Below are 27,353 nucleotides of genomic sequence, written 5' to 3'. Positions count from 1 at the left end.
TATGTGGTACTTCTGTACTGGCATCTGCAAAAAGCAGTACGCTGTCCGCCTTTGTACATTTGAAGAATTACAAATAATTTTTTTAAAGATGAAAAGTCAAGATGCTACAATAACATAATCTGTGGAACAAAAATAGTTTCAGAGTAAGTTCCCTGTGCTCAAAAATTCATCAGAAACCCCAAGAACTAAATGAACACAGAGAGCAAATCTTTCAGCCGTAGAGTTGGTTCTAAAATTGTATGAAATGTGGGTTTGGTATGCAGGGAAGCAGTATGGGGAATTTAAGTATTCCATAAATATTCCAGACTAGCTTTAGTAACTACATAAACCATCCTAGGTTTGTGGGTGAGGAGTTGGGAAGGGGAAGTGAAGTAAAACTTCTTGTCTTTTTTTTAATTACCATCTTTAAAGTGAAAAGTAACTAAATAACTACAGTTTTCCCTGTTTGTTCATTGGTGCATGTATGAAAATGTATGGTAATTTTGTCTTCAGTCTCAAGCATTAGTATAAGGGAACAATTCTACCTGAAACTATATATGCTAAAAAAAAGAATAACTTGATCACAATAAAAATTCCCCCCAAGATGTAAGAATGAAATATCCTCTAAAACATTGGTTATCTGTTCTTATAGCAAACATCAGTTATTCATATCATTTTTAAGGTGTCTCTTTGACAGATAGATCTTGCAATTAATGTTTGGTTTCAGACAAAAAGATGTAAAAGTTTAGTTTTACTGCGATATACTTTAGATTCAGAGGTCTATGCTTTTTAATCAAGAAATAACTTATCATTTCAGTGTCCCAAATCTGAGAATTCTGTTTTTTCACTGAGCATACAGACAACTAAAGCCCTATTCCCCCTGGGGTGATACGCTAGTTTGATTTTATTTTCCCTGACATTTCACCTGTCAGATTATGATAAGTAGAAGAAACAAAGACTAACCATCACATTCTCACTGAATCTCATAATCAGATATCTGGAAATATAAGATAAATTAGAAATGTAATCCTGAGGGAAAACAGGAACACCAAAAACACTATAAGATATCCAAATCATCTTCTAATGACCTGGGACTCCTATACAGGTTTAAAATATTCAGAAAGGAAGCCTGTGTAAGACTGTCATATCTACTTTTTCTTCAAATGCTAGGGAATAACCTACAATGATATATAAAAAAAAAAAAACAACACTGCAGAATTAAAAAAATCTATTTAATAATAAAGACATTATCTGAAAGCAATCCTGAAGCCAATAAACAGGATGGGCCACCAAGAAATAGTATAAATTCAAATTAACTAGTTGGCAAAGCAAAAAGATTAACGAGCCAGAATGCACCAAACATGCTCCTGATTTTCTGCATCTGTGGTTTGCATGTTCCCAATTTCTCTTAGTCTCATACTGCTGAGATTCATACCAACGATGAAATCTTACCTGCTTGACCAGTTGTAATACTGACAGCTGCAAAAAGCCTCTGGGAACGACTCAAGTCAGACACCCCATTCACAGCTTCAACTTCAAATGTGTAGTTAGCATGAGCTAGCAGGTCCATGACAGTGACATAGTTATCTACTAATCCAGTTTGCTGGGGCATATATCCAATGTTACTCCCACAAGGAACACATTCACCCTGCTCCCAGCTGCACCTCTTGCACAAGATGCGGTAGGTCACATCATTTCTTCCCCCATTGTCAGCAGGAGGACTCCACTCTAAACTCACGGTAGTCTGGTTGATGTTGAAAATTAGGTTCTGTGGTGCAGATGGAGGTCCTGTGTAACACAAAAAAAAGTCCAACATGAAGGCACAGAACCATAGTGGGACATGTAGCTAGCATTCTAATTACTGAGACAGAAAATAGTTGAAGCATTTTTCTTCACATAAACATTTCATTATTTTTTACAACAAGCTCCATAAAAGCTTCCTTGGTCTCACTTGGCAGGAGCTTTATTTATTTTCCATTAAGGCATCAGGCTAACAATTGTCTGTGTATTTACTGCAACTGACTTGAGCTATTTCTTTTCTGTGCAATTAAAAGGATTGGTTAATGTACCTTAAAGGTTGCTTTTTATAGTTTTCCTAGTATGGGAATTGTTTCTTTCTTCTAAACATATAGCATCAGCATGGTAGCTCTTTGTTATGAGCTCTGGTATGATTTACAGAGATATCTGGTGCTGTTTTGGATTTAGCAGACTTCCTCTATTTGAACCACCTAACTGTGCAGGCTAGTCTATCTGCAGTTGCAAGATTGAGCCAGATCTAACCGCTTGTCAATTAAAACTCAAATCTACACAGGCTACTTTGTATTTTTCATGTTATTCATTTTGATATTATCTCACATAAAGAACATAGTCTACATCAGTTTTAAAGACATGGGAAAACTATGCCTGTATTCTATTACGAGTTACACACTTACCCAACATGCAACATTTTCCAATATTATATCAAGCAAACGTGAAAATTACATTTTTGCTGATTCCATATTCACTGTCAACTTTTTCCCCCCTCTGCCTTTCAATTTCATTTACTGTTGCAAATGTACTTTTCAAATACAGGAAGAGTCAACTGAAACTACTAGCTACAAATGACAGCACCTGGTTGGTTAAGAAACGTCCTTTACTATTAAATTCACGACTGACTCACTTGTGCATGCAACATATGGTGGATCAGAAGGCGCTCTATAATAGCTATCCTCACAGTCGCATCTCGAAGATCCTTCCTTGTCAGAAAAGCTGTGAGTAGGGCAGCGGGAGCACTGCAGATCTTGTGAAGATGATTTGTAGAACCCACGGCCACAAGCTAAAGAAGAACAATACAAATTAAGACTTAGATTTGCATAGACTACTATTGTGATCTTTATTCTGTCCCCATTGTACTTAGCACACATTGTTGTGAATATCTAAACTACCCATTCTATTATGGTAGTGAAAGCAAGATACGCTCACAATTTCTCTTTCTCAAGTTGGTGCTATTAATGTTTTTGTGGCATTTTTATGAATGAAAACATATGCTACAAATATGCCAGCAGTTCGCAGCACAATGTTTTAACACAGAAGGCCACAGAAATAAAACAGACATCGTTTTTCACCAAAGAAGAGTAGAATAATGGTGTGAAACAACTGGAGTACTTCCTGCAGTACTTCAAATAGGTGAAAAAAAAGACTGGAGAAGCTCTTTTCTTAGTCCGCTGAAGAGTTTCTGGTATCTGAATCAGCTGATTTGGAATTAATGGAACAAGTTACTGATTTGAGAAACCCAAAGCAGACACAAACCACTAGAAAAGCCTGATCTCCAGGAAAAAATGAGGTGTGAACACTTGTTGGACAGGTGGTGCTGGTATGGAACAAGCAGAAAAAGGAAGAAGGCAGACAGCTTGAGTTGCATAAATATTTTTTCCTGTTTCACAGAGAGAGACAACTAGGTGAAACAAATTTAACAAAACTTCTATGGAAGGGTTAGAAGATGGATAATTGGAAATATACATGTAAGATCATTTCATATTTTGTTTTGTGTTCTGTGAACCCATGAAAGTAAAAACGTGTGGTGTTCCAGAACTTACATTTAGAAATATTTTTATCAGCTACTGTCACAGTTCCCAAAGCAGAACACCCAATAGAACATACCTCTGGCAACACTTTCAAGCTGAGGACTACAACTTAGAAAGCCATCTTAAGAATTGCTCAACTATGTGAGCTTTAGGGGATGGGGAAGACACAAGTGGAGATCACACAATGTTCAAATTGGAAACAGATTAAGACTCCATTTCAGCACTGAGGTTATGGGCAAACTTACAAGCACTGCCAACATAAAAAAAAAACAAAAAAAAAAACAAAAAAAACAGAAGTCCTCCAGAACTTTCTAATAAAACAGAAGATTTTTTAGCCACACTATTTTATTCAAGTTCTTTTTCCCCATCCCTCACAAACAGTCTAACCATCTTCTAAGCTGCTACCCGTATGTAAAGAACTGTGGGTAAAATTTAGTATTGCGTATCAAAATATTAAACCTAGTTAAATAGTCATTCTGAATTCAGAGAGAGAGTATTTACTTTGGTTATATTCATATTTGCTTGGATGTTTTCTCAGAACAGAAGTGCAAAGTATCAGAAGATGCTGATATTTAGAGCAGTTATTTCTGTTATCTGGTACTATAGTGATAGAAAGAGCAAGAAAACAATGAGCTTTATCTAAATCTCACTGAAGTCAATGAATACTGTCTTTCACTTCAGTAGCATTTGGACTGGAACCAGAGTGTAGCTGTGGCTACATGACTTGTTAATCTGATGAGTTTCATACAAGTGAAAGAAAAACTTTCTTTTTTTTTTTACTGGAGGTAAGATAATAATAAAGTTGATGAAATTAGTTAAATCCACACTGGATCACATCAGTATAAGATAATAGGAAATTCTGGCCCTGTCTTACTCTCTATATATTAACTTCCTGGAGAAAAATATGCCTGAAGGACAGGAAGCACCATAACATTTAGTTTGTCATGCTGAAAAAAAAAAAAAAATTCAACAACTAGGGAATGGAAGCTAAATTACCTGGCAGAGAAAATTAGCATGCAAAGCATGTATCCTTTGACTTTGACAAAGGGGCACGAGTTGCATTAAAAAAAAAAACAAAAAAAAAAACAAGCTCTGCTTGTAAAACATGCTATAGTTTGAATCTACCACGGTAGCTGTACACATATGCCATTAAGGAGAAAAAGAATTTTAGAGAAGTGTTTTTGGTAAACACAAGCAGTGAAATTATAGTTGTGGTAAATTTAACTCAGAATTAGCCCTTTACACTTTCATTCAAGATTCAGAATTTCCTGATCAAAGACAAAGAGCACAAAAGCTGAACTGATTTGTATTCATGTACCTTAAGACATGTATTTAAACTTCTGTCTGCTCTTTCAGTACTTGCAATTGAAATGTGGCTAAAATGACCAAATAATAGTTTCCTGCCTTTCTTAGATAGTCATGTTCCTCTCATGCCGAGCAAAACACTGGACAGATACACTGGGTCTTCCAGCACATGGCCCTCTGCAAAAGCAAAGAGCAACTTAAAAGGCAAAGATCCCTACTGTGATTCCAGTCTGTCCTTCTCAGCAGGAAACATATCCGAAGCAAAGACACAGCGGAAAATAGAGATTTCAGACAGAAAGAACAAAATGTAAATAGAAAACTCCTTTTATTATTTTTTTCTGATGACTTGATCAAGATATTTATATGCTTAGTTGTTTATTTAAAGTAAGTGTGCCTTTCCTATTAGACTTCAAAGGATTTGAATATCTGATACTAGTTTACATGACTGAAAGCCATTTATTCCCCCACACTGCATACCAGAGGCAGCAGGTTCAGGCGCTTGAACCCTGCTACAGTTCCATTCTCCTTTTTCCAAGACGAGGTTTATGTGATGTAATGTAATAACCATGTAATAACCACCCCTTCAACTTATACACCCTGTAAATTTAAGGGGCAGTGTATTCCAGAAATGACATTTTTAACAGTAGGAAAATAGTTTTAAAAAGGATTTAAGAAACTTTATAACTCTTTAGATAGGAAAGTATGCCAGCATACATATCACAATTACAAGCACTTGTTGGAGGAAAACAACTAAATTAGTTTCCCATTTTTCTTCACAAACTGAATTTTATCAAAACAAATTTTCAGTTTAGCAGAAGAATATAAAATAGAACACTTACATTGCTCTTAAAATGCTATAAATATTTCCTTGTATTTAACATTGCCCTCATCAAGAAACTTATAACTCAAAATTCTATCAAGACAGAGTGTTGCACAGACTGCTTACCAAAGTGTGATCACAGGTTGGAAAGAACTGCTTCAAAATACTTTTTTGTCTCTTTTACTTTCTTTTTTTTCCTTTTGTTTTACTGTGCCAAATTATCATGGTGATTTTTAGATAGTATAGACAACTTAAATACACTGTTTTGTACTAATCTATTTTAAATCCATCCAGTTTGACCCAATTTAATACTTTACATCATATTTTTCATGTCACAGGGACAGATGGCATAAAATCCCCTCTGCGACCACCTCCATGAGCAACATTATAAAAACATTGATTGTTAAAAGAATAATAATGATAACTAGGCAAACATTACATGGAGCTTTGCATATGCAAATCTAAATGTGATACATCTAAAAATAAAAAAAAGTATCTCATGGACAAACTTGAGGTAGTTCAAATTGCATTTGATCACATCCATTTTAGTATCACAATTCACTGGTGCAAAAGAGCATATAGCAGTAACACATTTTGCCAACACAGGAGTATATCTTGTAAATCAGAGTACAGAGGTGAAGCAGTGATGGGAGACATGCAGTCATGTGTACCTAGTGAGGCAGCACTCTGGAGGTGTAGCCATAATCCACGCTAGTCTTGGTTTCAGCAAATTGGAACTCCTTGGTTCTCACTCAAGCAAGGCAAGATTCAGGAGTGATTTTGTTACTGAAAGGCTTCTAGGATATTGAAAAAGATGAGGGTGACGAGGGGATGAAAGCCAGCACAAAACAAATTTACTTCTATTCATTGTGAAGTGTCATTTTAAGCCACTTATTAGGAAGAACAGCCGTTCCCAGCTGAAGCTCCTGTTTTGTTCAAATACGCTCCAAAGTTTCACCCATTCCAGGAAAGGGTTTCAAACCAAGAGCAGTCACACTTTACTGACAGCAGAGAGGCAGAATAATACCTACCAACCTAATGTAAAATAGTCGTTAAAAGTTAGCTAGTAATTATTTCCCCACATATTACAAAACTCACAACAATTACAGGAGAAAATTGTACCTCAGCCAAGTTACCATTCTTTGCTTACTATCTGATCCTCACAACTGCTAGAGACTGACCACCTGCAACCATGCAGCACTGCCCAGCACTTCGGGCTTGTTTATTTGCCCATGATAGCCAGCCACAGCTGCTCCTCAGAGCGCACCTTCCCACCTCCTCTACAAAACAAAGAGATTTCTTCTGTTTGGAAGCTGGCAGAGTTCCACCATGAAATACAAAGCTGATGTGAACTGCCTCCAGATGAGGAGAGAGCCTCCTTCACCACAGAGCTGGATTTTGAAACTGAGCAGTGCATGTCATTTCATATTTAAACTCCCTTGTCTGAAAGCCTTAGATAAAGACCTCTACTATTCTATCTGCATATGATGAAAGACCCCAGTGAAGATGACACTAGCAATATTTCTTGGCTTGAACCAAGGTGCCTTCTTCCTCTACACTCAGTTGCACTCAGTTGCACTCAGTCATAACAATGATGTATCGTGACAGCAGGATCTGGCTGGGGCAGGGTTGCAGTGGCAGTGCAGGACATCCCTTCAAAGATGTGTTTAACATATGCCACTGCAGTCCGTGCAATCACAAACATTTTGAGCCAATGTGGTTAAGTGTTTAAGGACTTATACTGGAAATAATGGAATATTGCTAAACCAGAAATAAATACTGAGGCATTAATATACACTACTAAGAACTATAATGTCACCTCTATGGCACACCAAAGCACTTGCCGTTGTAACTAGAGATGCTGATACCAGCTTACATAGAAAAATAGCAGATTCTCTGCTGTGAGTGCGTCACATGCCTTGGTAGACTGGCAGAGATCAAATAATAATTTTCTTTTCATAATTAAAAAAAAAGAAATTCTGGAAGAGGGAATGAAGACAGATGTGACAGATGTGAAGAGCAGCAAATAGCATTCTGGAGTCCCACTTCTGGGACAGGAAATAGGAAAAAAGGAACATGTTAAATACTGTTCATTTTTATGTAACCTTTCACTACAAACACTATGGAGATTCATTTTGCTTCTAGAAGAGCTAGGGGACTGAAATTAGGAGGGATGATGGAAATATGGTAAGAGTTAAGAATGCCATGTGTAACAATTGATGTTTATATAATCAAAGCAGAAAGAATAAACAGTTGTAGGGTAGTGACACATTGATCAAGAAACTTATCTGCTACTACAGTAATGCAAACAAATTTAAAAAAAAAAGAAATCTCAATTTGTAGCAGTGCAAGGCTTGCAGGTGGCATACCAGCTTAAAGCTGAAAGGGCACACAATTGTTTCAGCATGTTAGACACTTGATTGAACATGGCTTTTGATTATAATTTTTCAGTTTATATGAATATAAGTAAGCATAATGAGTTGCAAAAAGGCGACTGCACTAATTACTGTTTGATATCATTTTAAAAAGTGTGTTTTTTATAAAGAGAGAAAAATAAAAATGCCATAATGTGTTAGCAGAGTTGTGTTTACAGTTTTAAGTGAATTTTAGAGGCACACATGCTACAGTTTTATGTACACTGAAGAAGGTACAACTGAAGTTTTAAAATGGATACTTTAGGAATGTTAGCATCAAAAGATGGCAAAGAAATAATCACAGAGTTTTAACAACTTATGAACTTGGGATTAAGACCCTCTGAGAACCACAGCAAAATGACTGCCCACCTCAGGCACTCTTCCTGTTGACTTGAATAAAGTAAGTTGACTACCTATAAAAGTGATCCTATGCATGGCATTTTTTTCCTATAGGCAATGGCTAGAATTTGTTTTACATTTGTCCAGACATAAGCCTTCATTCTTGTGATTTGTTTGGTGTTATCTTTGTCAACTGCCTACATTTCTACCCTCCCCACGCCTGTGAACATTAAAGACAATTCAGCTAACCCCGTTTTCACAGAAATTATGTATACATAAGGAGTTTGTGCAGATGTTTCCTGGATGAAGTTATGCAGCTGCAAAGACTTTATTAATTATAAAATGCAAAATGGATTGTTCTGTAATTGAAACTCTCTGGGGCTATGATACATTTGAAAATTAATATACATACATGTATGGTCAGGACATAGATGGATGCTGTTAGATTATTTATTACAAATGGATATTTTAACTAATGCAGAAAAAAGGGCTGGTCTTTCTCCACTGGAGCTTTCAAATATTTGCTTCATATTAATGTCTATGATTCCATAACTTGGGGCTGAAAGCACAGCTTGCAGAAACAGTACTCCCACTGATAGTGTTGCTGACCTCATCTACAATGGACAGGTCCAGAATCTTTATTTTAATCCTATTGACAGCGCCTCAGTGGGAGTAATTATAACAGTCAGCCACAAATCCAGACCTCCTGTCACTGATATATTAGGGTTTTTCACAACGAAAATGAGCAGCAGACAAGGAGGATGAAAACAACATGGGGTAGTGATTATAGCAAGATTTGTCAACCCCCTTCTGTATGAACCTGCTACAAGCATATGACAATTTGGCATGGGAGACACCAGAAATGCAAAATGCTTAATCTTCTACAGCATCAAAAATACAACTTAGAAAAAAATTTGGTGTTTGGTGGTTGTTGTTCTCTTATGACACACTTGGCTAGCAGATCACAACATCCGCCACAAGCACTTCTTAGCCAACGTATCTGAAAAGTTTAGATAAACTGAAACCGGACTGTTATAAAATAATTCCCAAATGTGGACTTCAGTGTGAAATAGTAGACATAAGAAATCCAGTTACTAAAGGAGACTTTATAACCTCTGATCCTCTTTTTCAATAATTTGTGTACATTCAAGTCATTACTATGTTTGAAACTGTAAATTATTTTTATAGTGAGAGATGGCATCTGTTATGCCTTCTTTGGCACCTAATATATATTCTTTTATAAGGATCTCAGACTGTAGTATTTTATTTGTCTAACTACTACATAATGATAAATGTCTAGCTGAAAAAGATGTTTATTTTAGCTTGATTTTTAAACTGCAATAGCATCTGAAGATTATTCATGTTTCAGCCAAGGAATTATGTTGTATGGCTTAGTCACAGTAAACTCAAGACTCTTAATGGTGTCTTAGCTATACTGTGAATGACATATCTAAATAGGACTGTCCCATAGCTGCATACCATCATCCACTGAACGTTTGCTGTTGCCTGTCAGGAATCTCTCAGACCTCGTATTCACTTCCCAAGCCTAATATGCCCTTATTGTCCAAAGTCCTGCTAATGCCTTTTGAGAGATGTTCACATACCACTGTTCACACAAATGAAGATCCAAAAATAGAATGCTTGCTAAGTAATAGTAACTTACTCACATTTTTTCCATCAAATGAAATGAAACTTCTACTTCCCTACAAATTTGCTTCAGAAAATTACTGAGTACGTCATCATGTGTGCCTATTCAACATACATAGTTGCAAAGAAATGTTATAGGCACAAGGAACTGTACTATGGCGTTTTGCTGGCTAATTTATACAGAAGGTTGTAGCAATCAGGATAAAGAACGTAGCCACAAATCAAAGAAAAACCAACGTCACTGTATCATAACAGCAAAATTACTTAGAAAGTAAAGATTCTGAATAAGTATATAAAAGACAACATTTATATGGCAATTAAAGAAACTCTAGTGAAGTCTTGATCACAATTAATTGAGCAAACCAAATGTCATACATTGAGGCTATGACATAATGCTTCTCTAAATTTTCAGTTTGCAAGGATTTGGGCATGTGCCTCTCATTAACTTTCCTGGGAACCAAAAATAAAAAGCCACTCCACATTTTGGGAAAATTAACATGTGAGAGATACACTCAAAAATACAGACAGACTGGAACTCCATTGTGGAACACAGAGTACAAAAGTGAAAGGTGAGTTACAGAAATGAAAGGAAGAAAGATACAGCAGCTTTTCTCTTTCCCTCTTTTTTCGCCTTTGTTTTCTGCTGCGCCCATCCCCAAGATTAAGTTTTCAAGGTGCTTGAGTAGCTTCTGCACAGAGCTAAGTGACAGCACAACCCATGAGCCAGATTAGGAGTAAAGACTCCACACTTCACAGGACATTATGTAAATTCATCGCAAATATGAAACAATGCCTAAAGCGTGGATTTTGTCAGTGATAGAAATTTTATCTGTCTTCCTCTGTAGGTTCTCAATCAGCTGGAGAACTAATGGAAAAATGCAATTGATTGACTTCTGCATATTTGATTTTGCTTGTTTGTTTATTTGGGGGGGAGTGTTGTTTTTTGTTTTTGCTATTTGGTTGTTTTTTAAAAACTTTGACTTGGTAATATTTAGTTATGATCTTCTCTATTAATGTTTTTATTAACCATTATTAATGGTTTAAATTTTGGTAACCAAGAATCCAGCAGATCTAAGAACAGTAACTATCACAGTAACTTATATTACAACAGTAATAGTGTTCTGATAGGAAAGTTAGAGGATTATCTAACTCAGATGAATAGCATATCGTTTACATGCATCATCAGGAAACAGACATTGCTTCAACAGAAAGAAATGAGCTCTGCAAATTTCACTGCAGTCAGTGCTTTATTTCTGAAAAGATGCATGAAAACTTTATACTAAAAATGTCCCAAACCTGTTACTATGTATTTTTTAACTTGCACAAAATTCAATTCTAACAGTTGTAAGAAAGGAAAAAAAAATAAGGACATCAATAGAATAGATTATTTCATAAGCTTTTTCTTTTTCTTTTTTGCTTCCTATTCTTTGGGTGTAGCTCAAACAATAAAGCACAAAAGGATTCCTCACAGTCTGCAATCTAGCTTGCTTTATACACAGTTCTCTTCTTGCAGTGCAATTCTGTCCCCCAACTCCTCTGACGTCAGAGAGGTTCTGTACAGCCACGTCTTGTCAATTCATAAAGAAATTGATCCTTTGAGGTGTGCAATGCACGTTTGGTCTTTTTCATTGCGAACATGTCTTGGGAAAGGTTCCCTGTTATTTTCTTCAGAGAACAAAGTTACAAAAAGTTCCAAGTAGTAATAGAAATAAAGGCATTCTGGGGTTTTGGTTTGGTTTTGCTTGTTTTTTAAATAAAAATACAGTAAAACCCAATAACTTATAAATCTCTTGGAAAAAATATTTTTTAATTTAAAGTCAACAGGATTCCCATGGTCATCTTATCTGACCAACAAAGCAAGAACCTCTGGATTTCATGAAAAAACATCTTAAACATATTAGAGGTAGAAATCTATCTCTAAATGAAACTGAACATAGTAGTTACTAGGTAGGACCTCCTCTTTTTTCCCTCTTTTTCTGATTTTTTAAACAATTCAGTTGTTTTAGAATGTTTTAGCATCACTGCCTCCACTCAAAAAAAAAAATGACTGACCCACTCTAAACAGCTACAACACTAAGCAGCCCTGCTGCAGCTACAAGACAATTACCCTTTCTAACAAGCAGAAGACTTGTCCCCATCTCTACTGCTTATTAAGGCCCCCTGCTAAATGAACAGTCCTAGTCCTGATAGTTTGACTGACAAGCTCCTCTGATCAAGAAGTCACAGTGTTTTTCACCAAACCCCACAAGAGCAGTTTCCAAATACCTGTCAAGACGCTTTTGCTTCCTGGCTGCCCATTTTCTTCTTTTGGGGGGAAAACATTTTGAAACTTCCACAAGAAGAAACATTAACTGATGAAGAGAAGATTGTGAAAACATTTCTGGTGGAGTTGCTTCTAAATTATCAAAGGTAGAGTGAAAACAGGTATATGTTGGGTCCATCATAGAGACGTGTCAGTAAGGTCTAGTAGCCAAAGAGATGTGGTAGGAAGAGATCAAAGCTTCCAACTTGCCTATCATCCTTCAGAGCAGGGGGCTGAGAATTGTTTCTCATTCTTCTAGCAGAACTGCTTAATTGAAGTATTAATAAAATGTAAAGTTAATAAAAATACAAGCTGATTAGTTTCTGTACTGATGGGAAGAGAACAGTCCTAGGTTTGCTCATTCAGTCTATTTTATATCAATTCCCTCCTCACACAAAGGACTCCATCCTGATGCCACAAAATCCTGTCTTACAACAACTATCCAGATAGAAATGTAATGGGAGAGTTTCCTATAAAGGCCTAAGAATAACGTGAAATCATTTTATGAAATCTTTTTGTCCCATATAAAATAACTGAGCTTTTTTGGGATCTAGAGCATATGGCTTAGGATAAAGGTCTCAGTAAATGAAGTAAGGCAAATAGATTTGTTGCTATGAATTTTCTGAAGCTTTGACCAATCAACTTGATGGAGATGTTTAATTTAATTTGATTGTAATGGTGTTTAATAATTGACTGGCAAGAAATAATTCTGGACAGCCTATTCATAAAACAGAACAGAAGCAGACATCTCTATAAGCTTTCCAATTGAAATGAAATCAAAATAACTTAATAACGCACTTTTGTTTCCTTTGGACAGTGACCTACCATTACTGTTCCAGGACTGAATCCAGCAGAAATTTTTCACAGGTTTCTGTAACACTTTCCTCAAGGCCATCATTATAAAGCAGATAAATCCATACAAACAAGAGACCAGCTTTCAAGAACCCACAGGAGCAAAACAATTCAAATTCTGCACAGCTGTCCTACAGGATCTAAAAATAACTTTAGTGGCATACACTGGTTTCAGATATCCCAACATTTAAAGTCAATTGTCCTACTTAGAAAAAATATTTGCATCTATCAGGCCTCAGTGGTTCTTATGGAGGAACACTTACGCAAAAAAGTAACTGTTCTACCCAGTTAGGTTGGCCTTGTAGAGGAAGAAATTAAAAAAAAATTCTAAGGAGGAACAAAAATTACACTACATTTCTTTAAGAAGAGATTCCCTTCCAGGTTCGCTGAAGTCAGCACATTTTTTATCAGTGCACAGACTGCAAGTTTGTGTAAGTATTTAGCTATAATCTTTAAAAATAAAAATGGATTTAACGTCTCTATCTAAAGATTAGAGTATCAGTTTAGTAATAGATTGCAAATACACAGATCCTCTTTAATGGAGAATAAAAAAAGAGAAAGCATTACAATAGTAATTCACTGATAAAGAAATGAAATGGAATAAAATTTGGAGAATCTTGATTTGTTTCAGTATGTCCATAGTAAGAAAAAGAAGGTTTTTATGAGAAAATTTCCCAGATTCACACAATGTTTTAATTCGAAATAGTACAGCATGAGTTGTGATACTGTGAGATGAAGTTGTCTTTACTAATTGCACATGCAGAGCAGAACTGTGTCATACAGCAGAGAGTCTATCAAATCAGCCTGGTAGATCTTTATGGTTTGGAAATGTCACTTTCTACTAAGCACAGAGAAAATAGGGAGGGGCAATAATGCAGCTCAAAGATAGCAGCCATCCAAAAAGATAAAGATAACACGCTGAGGAAAAGCAGACAACAGATTGTGGAGACAGAACAATCACAGATGGAGGCCAGGTGGGTGGGTCAAATTTTTTTAAAAAAGGTTTATTTTCATATTTAAACAGTACCCCGTTGTGTAAATGTTCAGCAAAGAACTGATAAGAAAATGGATTTGTAAGTGCATTTGAACAAACAACATGTCTTATAGTCAAGAGGGGCTTAGCTGTATATAATTAAGGGATAATATGCATGGTTGAAGAGTGTGTGATACAAGCATTTTCTGCAAGTGATTAAACTCGACTGCAAAACAAAGGAGCTAGATACCCAAAGAAGCACTATGGAGCGAGCATGGAGTAGTATTAAAATATGAACTTTCTTTTTGTTATTGAAGACAAGAGGATATTCATCTAACCATACAAAAGATTTTTTCAGTGCAAATGCTGTGAATTTCTGCTTCTGACACCTAATCAAGTTCTTTAACTAAGACTATTATGCTTTCCATTTCAGCGTACAGTTACATTTAATCCCTTAACCCCCTAGGAGAGTAGTTTTGTGCATGCACAATGCGCAGGTTCACTGGAATTGTGTGGACCACACGTCTCTGCATATTTCCCAGAGAAGTTGTGGATGCCCCATTCCTGGAAGCATTCAAGGCCAAGATGGATCTGAGCAGTCTGACCTTCCAGTTGGCAGTCCTGCCCACAGCAGAGGGGTTAGAAGTAGAAGATCTTTAAGGTTCCTTCCAACCTAAACCTTTCTATGATTCAGTGATTTCCGGGAACTTAGGAGTATTTTTCATCTGAGAGAAATGTAACCATGAAGACTTGATCCACACCCACTGACGTACTGCATGTCTTGAACACTGGATGACTTGAATCGTACAATACGAGGTAAATGAATATGATTAAAGGTCCACTTGCCTACCTAGGCCACTGGTCATGACCTACATCAGATGCTTGCAGAAAGAATGTAGGCAGAGGCAGAGGAGACCCCCATCCAACAGCAGGCACAAGCAATCTTGATCAATCAGCCATCTTCAACCTTTTTGCTTAGTTTTCCCTGATAAACATTTTTCATGAAATTGCCAAAGTACTCTCTCAAACTACCATAGTTCATCCAGATGAATAACTGAATGTTAAAATATGTTTTATTTCTTATTAAAAGAAATGTTCTTAGTGCATGTTTCCACACAATTTCTTATATAGCTGCAGCTTGCATAGATAAAGACACACTGACACCGAATCTGGGTATTAATGACAATTATGTGGCACCAGTCATTACAGGGACTTTGCAGAGGTATCACTGACAGCATTGCAAGCTCAGGTACATCCCAGCAGAGACTGCAGTAAAGACACGTGAACAATTGCTGCTGCATGTGGCAAGATGTCAGGTATATTTATGACAATGCAAATACAGCAAGGCATGCACAAAACTTCACAGGATTTGGAAACCTAAAATTCTTATTTGTGTTTTTTTTTTTTTTTTAATTTATGTCTTGGATTTCAACTATTCAAGACTGAATAGAAATAGAAAGAATGCTAGTACAACGTGGATGCACCCACATTAGCACTTTTGTTTGAATCCAGAGTGAATTTTTGAAGTGATTTCCTGGTTCTGTCCGCTTATATACTGGTTCACACTGGAGTCATCTCAGAACATGCGAACTCGCTTCCTTTTGGAGGAAAATAATATGAAGATGGACTTCAAGAGTGAAACTTGCACTCCAACCACATAGGAATCCAGATAAACCCTGCAGAAATATATTTAGAGCCGACATCAAGTCCTTATGATTTTTTTGCTTTACAAATTTACTCCTATTGCTCCATGCCTCTTGGTAGAAACACCATAATGAAAAGAAAAATTATTTATTTGAAGAATCTTTAATTGTTGATTTTGGTTGACAAATCCATTCATAAAACTTCTAACATATCTAGAGGGTCTCCTAACTGAGAACAATTTGCGTCTCAAATTATTTTTTTTCTTCAAACCATTCCATCAGGAAAAAGAATGCATGGACATGCATTTACCCTCAGAGCTCAAGAAACTGCACAATTCTTTGAAAAAGAGAAAGATACAGAAAGAGAAATGATGGAAGCAAGTTGTTGTAGTCACAAGGAAACCAAAAAATCACTAAAATAAATAAATGAAACGCTGGTTTACCAAGGAGGTGGCAAGAAGAAGCAAATTTTTATAAAGTTCAGCATCAGGCAATGGTGCTCAGTTTGTCCTCACTTTATATGCATGCAGGTCCCAGAAGAAACATTCTCATTTGAGGGAATTGCCCTCACAGCCCATGGCAGAACCCAGTTTTCCACTTAGGATGGAATTTAAGGCTTTCAATTAAGCAGCTTTATTCAGAAATCATTCATTCATTCTGAAAATGATGGACTGCCAAGAAGAAATAAAACATATCTCAAGAAGGCATGAAAGTCATGGCAGTGGCCCAGGGGACAGCAGGTATTGTCTCTGATAGAAAGCAATCCTTGATATATCCCTAGGCTCTAATACATTTCTGTCTTCAGTTCTGCTACATTACCCAAAAGTAGACTAGTCCTCTAGTACAACTGCCCTTCTCCATTCTTGCAATTTTCGGAGTTAAATATTAATGGATTTTTTAAGGATTTTTTTTTTCTGAATGAGAAAAGCTTAAAAATGATTAAACTTTAATTAAAGTTAATTTCATAAGAAAAACTAAGATTGAATAAATACAGAGTAATGGGGCTGAGCAATGGGAAACAAAACAGGCATGCAGTCCTCACTCAGGGCTCAGCTTCTCCCTTTCTCTTCCCAACTTTTTGTAGGCTCAGCCAGTTGAATTTCCATTACGCACTATCATTTCCACTTCATAGCACAGTTCCTTATCACCAGCAAGCACATTAGTCCAACAGACCTTCTGATCTCACACTGGTCTCCTCTTAGACTGCAACAGGAAAGCTATGCAAAGGAAAATGGTTGGCCAAATCTGACACTGGATTTAAATTCAAAGTCAGATTGAGACCCGGGCATCCTGACTGCCTTGTGCATTTTAGGAGGCTGTTGGGAGGGAAAGTGCAGCGATGTGATAAAGAGTGAGAATATTTTTAGAGCAGAATTAGTCCAAATTAATCACTTGATCCCCACAGCCTAGCCGACAACAGGCCACAGACTAAGTATTCAGAATCGGATTTCTTCCAAAATGACAAAACACAAATCTTAATGCGTCTGTGTTTCCCACATGTAATGAATATGTGAGTTCTCATTGGAGTCTGTGGAGACCTAGAACTCAATTTTGAGCTGTCTGATCATACTCCAGCTTGAGAAGGGCTATTCTACCCAGCTAACTGTCCAAAAGAGTTTAAGTTTTCTGTGACTCCTGTATCACATCTGCTAGCCCACACAGAAGTCTTGAATGCTATATACCACCTGAAACAAGATCAGACGGTTTTTAGGAAATCAACACCAGCCTCCTGCAAGCGGACAGTGGAATGGCTCTCCAGGTGAAATCTTCAAAATAAATCCTGCTCTCAGTTACTTGTCCTAGCACATCAGCATAGAAACCATCCAGTCATACGAATTATCATTAATCCTCAAATGGCATCCTACTGCACAGCCTTATAAAATAGCTCCTGTTTTCATATGCAAGTAGTTTATCTAGCATCCTATGATAGGCGGGTAGTGTTGAGAAATAGGAACAGTAGATTATCCACAACCATATATCAGATCTGCCTCTTTCAAGTACCAAATAGATCCATACACATAGTGTTGTAGAGCTTTTTATAGCTTGTCGCACAAAGTCTCTGTGACTGAACTGAAATGAGTAATGTATGCCTACGGGGAATGAGATACCAAGCTGCAGCTGGCATATTTGAGCCTTAGAGTAGAGAACTGGTCTACAGTAACTAGGTATTTGTATTCAAAATAAAACAGTGAAGTTAGGTTGTTTTTGATTACATTAGGCTACTATGACTTTTATATGAAAGATGATGAAAACTAGTTTGGTATCAATGTAAAAGCTGGTAATTTATTGCATTAAAGCAGTAGTACAGATACAATGTACATTTGAAGTATCTTACATAAGTGTATCTACATTTGTGTGCATGTGTGTATACATATGCATGTCTTAAGAGCATTAAATGATGCAGTGCTCTCCACTGTTCTATTATGGTCAAAAATGAATGGCAGGGGTAGCAAACAGCTTTGGTGAAGCCAAGAATTAGTAAACATTCTCAGTTATTAGCAACCCTAGAACACTGAGTTATTAATGACTTTATCAAGTATAGACAGATTCTTAAAATATATAATAAAAGAACTATTTTCCTTTCCATATCTCATCTTTCTACAAACTTTGGAATAAATTAACGTATGACACTGATGAAATAGCAGATGTAAAAGCCATATATTGGGCTTTTTGCCACTAGATGCATGAAGCCACAACAAGCTTTAATTATGGATACTTCTGGGGGATTTGGGAATCCCTAATTAGCATTCCACTTCTTGCACTGCAACGGGTGCCAACTCCTCTGTCCAGCCATTAAATCTTCTGTTGAATTCAGAAGACACTTTTGTACAGTTTTTGTGCCCTTTCAATTCCTTTTCATAAGAAGTCCATAGGTGATCCAGACTCTACAATTTACATACTCCTTTTTAAAATGCTTGATAGTAACTGATAACTTTCCAAAATAAAACAGAATGTTCTCCAGAGCAAGAGGGTTTAAGGCATAAAAGGAAGCTCAGTGGAATCTTCCTCAAATGCAGGGAGAAGTTTTGACTATGTATACCTATACATTGGATGTCGGTATACAAACTGACGCATATTTGCAAGACTGAGCCCAAGTGTATATCATCACTGCATGCATAATTGTTTTCAATCAATAACGTTCCCAAGAAGAACATGTGGATGAATTTAATATTCTCTCCTCCCCGTTCTCTGCATGTACACCTTCCCAAGTAGCACCCAAGGTTTTAAAAAACCCATACTTAGTGCTGGATTTTCATGTGTCCTTCTTCAGTCCTGAACCAAGCACATATTGTGGATTATCAATCAAAAAAAAAAAAAAAAATCTGTATCATCAAACTCTGAAAACTGCAGGTAGAAAAAAAAAGAAATTGAGTTTAATGTGAAAATAGATTATGCTAGGGTTATTGTAGTGATTGCTTCTTTTTTTTTCCTTTAAATACTGGATTCACTTACAGCCTCTGCTTTTAATTTGCAGTGAGGCTGATATAACTCTTTCTGCCTGCCATAGCTGGTTTGCAGAATTACGGGCTGCTGCTGTATGACTTAGAAATACAGATTCTTGACCTTTTCTATGATGATGTTGCTATATTCTTTGGCAGCAAAGCCCATAATCTAATCAATCTTTTATTAATTGTCCTAAAACATAACATAAATTGTTTCTGACAATGCTTAAGCACATAGCATTTTTATTTAGGTTCACTGACATATGAAAATAAAGTATTCCTTTTCTCTTTGAAATATTCTCTAACTGGTTGGCAGACTTAAAGATTTTGGATAGAAACTCAGAGATCATTAATTCTATTTAAAATAATAATAATAAAAAGAAAGAAAAGACAAAGCAACAGAGAAAAAAAAATTGAGAATGAAGACAACAAATGCCAAGTTATGCTGGTAGATGAGTAGCTCCCATCAGTATAAAAACATGAAACATCTCATATGAGAAAATGAAGAAGAGCACGCAGTATAAAGAAAAACTTCCGATTCACAATACAAGAAGATTAGGTAGGGTTTATGTGGTTTTATTAGTGAATGAAATCCGGCAACACAAAACTTGAGGAAGGGATTGACTTTTAGTATTATCTCAGTCTATACTGTTCAGCTAAATATTTGACAGTTATATAGTCCATCTACGTGCAGCTCTTTGCATATGCAGAAAAATTTATGCTTCTTGCTCAAGTTTTATACCAGTTCTGTTCAACTCAGAAGATTGATTGGACTGCTGTTCTCATGAAGGTCAAACAAGGCAACTGCAAACTTCTATTCCTTTCTGTTCCTAAATTTCTGGAGAATTCCCTTAATTCTGTGAGATTTTTACCTTTACTTTATTATGGAAGTACTCATGCTTAAATACTTCAGTGGGATGATAAAAAGCAATTTTTCTGCAGAAAAGAATAACATAACATTTCACAATTCACATATCTGCATAATCTCCTTAACTTTTTTTCAACAAGAAACAGATTAAATCTACAGTCCTTTATTCTCCATTTATCTGTAGAAAATTATCACACAGTTTCAATGAATTTACTCAAATTCTCCCTATGAAGTACCTATTCCTTGAAAGAAGATGACCACAGTAACTCATCATCATGATAATTCATCCTCTCTCATCTATCTTCTCATTCTTATGTCAGAGGATCTCTGTACTGTTCTTCACAGAACTGAGAGGTAGGCTTTTCCAGGCTCTCCAGCATCTTACTGTCTCATCTTCTTCAGTCTGACTTCCTTGCATTCAGTCTACTAGAACCAATTTGCCAATTGTAAAAGATTATTCTTTCACTAAGGGACACAACATACCTTTTCTCTGGGTCTGTCTTCATTACAGGCCCTAACTCTGAACTAACTGAGTAGTCGACAGTGTACGTACAACATCCCTCCATCACATCATGAAACGTACCTAAAAAGAGAAGTTTAGTTGCACTTTCATTCAGTTTCTTCCAGCTGCTTGCACAAGTGCAAATGTAAGCAAAACCCCAAATACTGACTTTTCTTTGCAATCAATTTATTCAATTGTCTATAAACTGTCTGCTTTTATATTTCTTCTCTTTCAGATGATAACCATCATACCAGAAGCAGATTTCACTTCATTTCACCAGTTTTGCAGACTAAGCAGTCTGCTTAGTAGAATAAAATTATTTTGCAGTAGTACTGCTCTGTAACAAGGGTACTAATTTGTATTTGGAGTCAAATCCCTGCATCAGAAGGATCACTCCTTGCCTATCCTAACAGACAGTGCACATCACTTTACCCGGTGAGGGTTGTGTCTTGAACTTTTTATTCGATGGGGAATTCACCCGCCACCACTCCATGGATTGCTGTTTTGACTCTGGACCATCGTGACTCATCACCAGCAATGACACAACTCAGGAAACTGTCACCTTCAACCTGCTCAACAGGTCCTGATAAACTTGCATAATGGTGTTCTTTCTGTTTCTGTGCAAGCATTGTGGGACCCATCCAGCACAAATTTTACAAAATTCCAGCATTGTCACCATCATTTCCAATGCATTAAAACTGATATTTAGCTCTGTACACAGTGCTCTGGTTGTAATCTGCCAATTTGCACAGGTAAATTATCAAGATGCTCTTCATTTCATGGTGTGACAGCTGTGCATAGCCATCCAGGATGTGGCTTGTTTTTCATGTTGCTGTCACCATTGTTGAAATGCACCACCCACCACCTCACTGTGCTCACATCCAGTGTTTGCTTCCATAAACATTTAGCAAGCACTGATGAACATCAACAGGCACCATTTTTTCCACATGGAGGAATTCAATGACACACCTTTGCTTTATCCACACTTCCATGTCAGATGCCATTTTTTCAGACTGTCCCTCTGTTACAGCAACAAAATGTAACGGAATATTAGTGGGAAGGCTCAACCTCTACTGCCATACCACAAACATCCACCTCTGTTGTTGTGGGCCAACATCATAAAGTAGGAGGCATCATTTTCAGAGCAGCCCCCATATATATTTCCTTATGCTATTCACATCAGAATCTGTCTTGTTCTATAGGAAAAAAATACAGCATTTTCTTTGATCTCTTTCAATTTTGGATCAGGCTCAATACATATAAAAGAAGAATCAACTGATAGGAGTTGAACTATATGTAGAAAGAATATAGAAGTAGACTGGAGATTAGAAGAACTCAAATTCAAAAGTACCTACACCACCATGCTCCTTTCTGTCCATTCTCTCTAACTAAGGTGTTCTGTGGTAGTTCAACATAATAGAAGGCAATACTTTTGGAACATCCCTTATAGATTTATGACCATATTCAACTCACTCTTCATGTTTTCTCAATCTTCTCTAGTTAAATAATGAACAACAGGAGCAAATGAGAATACATTCCTATTCAGTATATTCAGTGTATAAACAGTAGCACCTCAGAAACAGTTGATTCTTCCCCTTGTGTCTGGTTGAATCCCATAGATATTAAAGTACTAATAGCAACACAGCCTTTGGTAAAAACTGTAAGGCTTCAGAAGAATTTAAGCTACTCAAAGGTAAATGTCACTAAGTTAGAGAATACTATCTAATCAGCTGATAGAATGAAATGGAAAAGCTGACTCTCTTCTATATAACTCCACCAAAGTAAGCATGAAATGATAAAGTGCAAAAAAGCTTTGTTATCAGCCATGGGATATACATAACAGACAGGGACATTAAAGATAAACACTTGCATCTGTTTTCAGTGGATTTCAGTAGAGGGTTGTGAAAGTTGGAGGGTAAACAGGCAAGGGGCTTTTATTGATTTTCTGACCTATATGTGCTCTTGCTACATATTAAAACTTGTGAGAATTGCCAGTTTTCTTCTCCGTGTTTTTCTGGCCCACAATACTGTCAATTCTTCCTTTGTTCATGAGCTGGAGAAACACTTCCTCCAAGAACCACCAGTACAAAAACAGCAGACAGAAGAGACGTATAAATGAAGAGAGTGAGAAATGTGTACACACTTTGTAATATTCTGGATTCTCCTATTAATCACAGCTGCAGTTATTTTCAAAGCTGAAAATCTTCAACCTACAATACCTCCAGTTAAGACCTTCCAAAAGTATAAATGATAGCATGAGAGACCACAAAGGACCAGGTTGTAAATGTCTACTTTGATTTTCTATGGGTCTTTTTTTTTCCAACCAGAGTAAGATTCATTGCAACTTTCCTTTAAGACCTTGCAATAGTGTCGACAACAGTGGCAGCAGAGACAGCAGCTTTCCCAGCATCTGCTGTGTCGGTGCAAGGGCCATCAACATAAACAGATTGTGCTGAAGACAGTTGTCCCATGTGAATCAGTAAGACTCAGCCAATTTTCTTCATTCTGCACTGATCGCTGATGAAAAGGTTTTCTTTGAATTGAAAGATAAATGTTAGAAGTTCCTTATACATATTAGAAAAAAAAAACAGCATGTTTTATGACCTTCTTTCCCTGAATTTCTCCTGATAAATGCACACTCCTATCTAGGGACTATTCTCTGAGGAGCAAGCATTCTGCCTGTCCAGTCACACAGAAAAAAAATCAACCAGTGGATGACTAAATATTGATGAATATGGTGTGAATTCTGAGACAAGTTCTCCCCTCCTTTCCCTTGCACTTTCTAATTTACAGAGTCTGCAGTATTTAGAGTCACAATGTCAACCAAAGTCAGAAGAAATAGAATTCCAGAAAGCATTACAACTGTCATTAGCACTCTCTATCCCAACTACTTATCAGACGCATATAAATCTTGATGCCTATGTGACTCACTATGATGAAATTAAATGAGAGCAAACAGACCAAATTCATGTCTACTGCTTTTATCTCCAACCTAGTCAGACAGTCATCAATACATCCTACCTATAGCAACATATTCTGTAATATTTCAGAATACTGTTATCATTTTATTAAACCAAGTATCTACTCCTTGTATACCTCCACGGTTTCCTAGCAAAAAGCCCTTTTCCAGCAATGACTGAAGGATCCAACATTTTATAAAACAGCCACACGTTCTCCCTTTTCTAAAAACAATATAATTTCTATTCAAAATATGCATTTAATTTATGCATAATATGAGTCAAGGAGAACTAAAATCAGCATGCACAAAGGCAAGGAAGCAAAGCAGTTGGAGGTAATAAGAATGTCAAAGCATGTGGTATCCTTGTTCATAATTGCATGTATTGTAAAAGCACAGAAGCTGTATGTTCACACCAAATCAATCCTCCATTTACCCTCAGACATTTTAATCTTTTTCCTTAAAAGGACAGGTGCTGATAAAGATTTGAAACAGAGACTGAATTAAGAAAATGACAGGAAAAAAGAATCCCTGCTGCTACAGAACAGCACTCTCACTGGGACTGCATTTCTTGAATATTCTCCTTCAAGGAGATGAGCACATAATTTTTTTACATTTAGCCAGGGGAAGTGGTAGACTGAAATCAGAGCCGCTAAAATCAAGACAGGTAGCGTGAAATCTAAGGACATAAAGAATGGAGAACTTAAAAAGAGGAAAGGGGTTAAAATTCTTTTTCATCTTCAGAAAATCAGCACATTATTCCAACTGAGCTAGCAGGCTCAACTGTACTGCAGGATTACAAGGAAGCCGAAGACAAAGGCTTCATTCACAAGTCTACCCTTTTACAAGAGATAACCTCCTGTGCAGATGCAAAGTCAAGTCACGACTGATTAAGTTCACTTCTTCTGTGACAGTGGACAATACTTGTGGGATCAAAATAGAAAAAGAAAGCCTGATTCTGCATCAGTCAGTGTCTTATACATTGTTCATATTACAGTTTAGTATAGTGAAGTGGTACAAGTAAATTCATGCTAAAAGTGAAGAAATCGATAATGTTTATTCTAGTTTGGTCATTATCCAATAAAAATACTGGCTCCTTTTAATAGCAAGTTGTGAGAAACTTTAGAGCATCCTTGATTTTTCAGCATTTCACTTTCTTCCATTACAGGACATGTGTAAAATAAATTATTATCCACGTTGCTTAGAAACATTCCTCATCATGGTATCTTTCCTGAAGTCATTCTGCTTTGTAACATCACATTTAGCTGTCATGGAAATGAATATCACATAATAAGCAGGATACTTCTAGCCTACTCCTGGTCCAGTTAAACTAAGATTCATGCCCTTCACTTGATCAAGGTCAAATTTTACTTTTTAACTTCAGCCAGCCAAAACCCAGTGGAAATAGCTGAAAGAACATTGTGTCCATTCTTTTTTATGCAGTATTTGATAAATAAATTCAGCATGAGGTTTGGCATTTGTTTTCATGGAAACATGGACGAACCTATGTAAAACGAGTGGAGGGGTAGAAAACCATGTATACATTGGAATATGTTCTAGCAAGTGATATTTTCCACATAAAGCTTATCATTTCAGGAAGCTGTTATCTAATTAAAAGGCCTACTTTACAAATAAGCAGAACAATTTTTTAATTTTTTTTTTTGTTCTTAAATTATAAACTGTTTTTTCTTTTGTTCTGAATTTCTGGCACTGTGATGTGAGATTTACAGCAGTATAAATTAATGGTATGTGCATACTGAGGCAGCAATGAAGCTTTTGATCCTGTTAGAGAGTTTATTTTTTAGTACATCACTTCATTTTTAAGTTCGTCAGAACTATGATTAATCATTTTTTTCAAATTGAAAATAATAATGTAGAATATCCATAATATACACTAATTAGCACCTAGCTCAGAATTTTACCAAGAAGAAAAAAAAATTAGTGAAATGAAATGTAAGACAGAAAGCTGACACTATAAATATTTTTAATGTTTTTGCCCTGATAGGTTAATATTGCTCATTTATCACAGAAAAATAGCATGTGTGCTGACCTAGCACTGCAACTTTTTGCAAATGCACAATAGCTACATACTAATGGCTTTGAATGCTATTAGTGTATTGTGGTGAGAATAAATATATCAATGAGGTTTTAATGGCTTTAAACGGGATGATTGTGCAGCAGCAAGGACAGGCACAGACATAATACATTGTGCTTTATTAATAAAAGAACGACCATCTTTTTCTCCATCCAGATGATCCCCTTCAGGACTGAAGTGCTCTGTAGGTGATAACTTTGTGACAAAAATAAAAAGATATTCTCTCTGTCCTGAAAGATTACTCCCTAGAATGCATTAGCTCTTTCTTCCACAGCAAGCATATTACTTTGGACACTCACACAGCCCCAAACAAGTAGCCCACATCTGAAAAACTCATCTCACCAAAAAGCTTTGAATTCCTAACGAATGATGGGCAGACTGAAAGGTTAACAACAGAAGGTTGATTGCTAATTATTTGGACTGGGAAACTGACTATAATATATGACCATTTCCATTTTCCTTTTTTGATTGTCCCTTACCACTTATTATCTTATTTTAGTATCCTTAACATTTGTCAAATATCAGAAGTGTTTGACAGCTTACCTTCAAAAATGTTCAAGAAAAGAAAACTGAAATGCATTTCTGCAGGTATTGCTATTGTACAGCAGCAAGTAGACACAGAGTTTGTAACAAGGCTACAACAGTTGACAAGACACACTTTGCATGATGAGGCAAATTCAGAGCTATTTTATTGTTCAGCTTAACTTTACTGAATTCCTGCACTCCATTTTTAGCACAGAATTAAAACTTACTCTATTTCTCCCCAGGATTGCAAAGGAATTCAGTGACTGATAGGATATCAACAGTATAGAGTGTTTTTGTTAACACAGCAGAGCAGGAGTTGAGGAGTTGATAAGTCCAGGAAGGTTAGGTGTCATAACATAGCATAGCAAGGCTGCAAACTAACAGGGCTATGTTCTGAGAGCGCTCTGTGTTACTTAAGTGGAAGTTAAAAATGGTATGCAAAGTAGAAAATGCAGTGGAACATAGTTCTGAAATAATGACACTAGTATTGCATATTTAATGATTTGGTCCTATTTAACAGTGGTGAAGAGACCAAACATGGAAGCTCACAGCTAAACATCTGACTTGCAAGCTGAGGATTACTGCAGACTTGACATGGAGTTATTTCTGATTAAATCCATGCAAACAGAGTAAGACTTGTTTAGATTAAATCACTTTTAAAGCTAGCTTCCCCTTGACATGCATGTTCTCCACCAACAATTCCTGTTTTATCTTGCACTTTTGAGGATGAAGGAACAGGTGTGCACTGACTAGGAACCTTCTGCTGCTCAGTGTAGAAGGATATTTCCTTGCACTTAACCTACATTTTGCCCATAGGGGGACTCTATTTACATAGACATTGGAATGCAAGTCCTGCACTCCCTGTGCTGTGTACAGGGAGCAGGGAATGAGCCAGACCTCATGTGCTCCGTGTCCTCTGCAGCCTGGCCATCGCGGCTATTTTACACATGCGTGCTGTGTCAGGCTGTGGCAAGATTTCACTTCAAAAGGACCTCTACAATTGAACATATGGGAAAGAGACAGTAGCCCATGCTTATGTCTGCTGGGCAGATTCTGAAGCAAATAACACTTAGCTTACAGGGTTAAGAAAGAAAGAGAGAAAGAGAGAAAGAGAGAAAGAGAGAAAG

General features: G+C 36.6%; 1 protein-coding gene across 4 annotated transcripts in view; it reads right to left on the bottom strand.

The window, feature by feature from the left end:
* Nucleotides 1–27,353, bottom strand: part of EPHA7 (EPH receptor A7) — a 161,282-nt gene that overhangs the window by 102,406 nt on the left and 31,523 nt on the right. For all 4 annotated transcript variants that reach the window (XM_021392355.1, XM_021392353.1, XM_021392351.1 and 1 more), the window contains exons 4-5: nucleotides 2,639–2,794; nucleotides 1,432–1,767 (exon numbers count right to left, since the gene is read on the bottom strand). In XM_021392355.1, coding sequence (XP_021248030.1) covers nucleotides 1,432–1,767; nucleotides 2,639–2,794 — 492 coding nt within the window. The remainder of the gene's footprint in view (nucleotides 1–1,431; nucleotides 1,768–2,638; nucleotides 2,795–27,353) is intronic.

This window comes from Numida meleagris, chromosome 3, assembly GCF_002078875.1.
Source record: "Numida meleagris isolate 19003 breed g44 Domestic line chromosome 3, NumMel1.0, whole genome shotgun sequence".
Taxonomy (NCBI): Eukaryota; Metazoa; Chordata; class Aves; order Galliformes; family Numididae; genus Numida; species Numida meleagris.
This window is presented reverse-complemented; position numbering and strand designations above follow the sequence as displayed.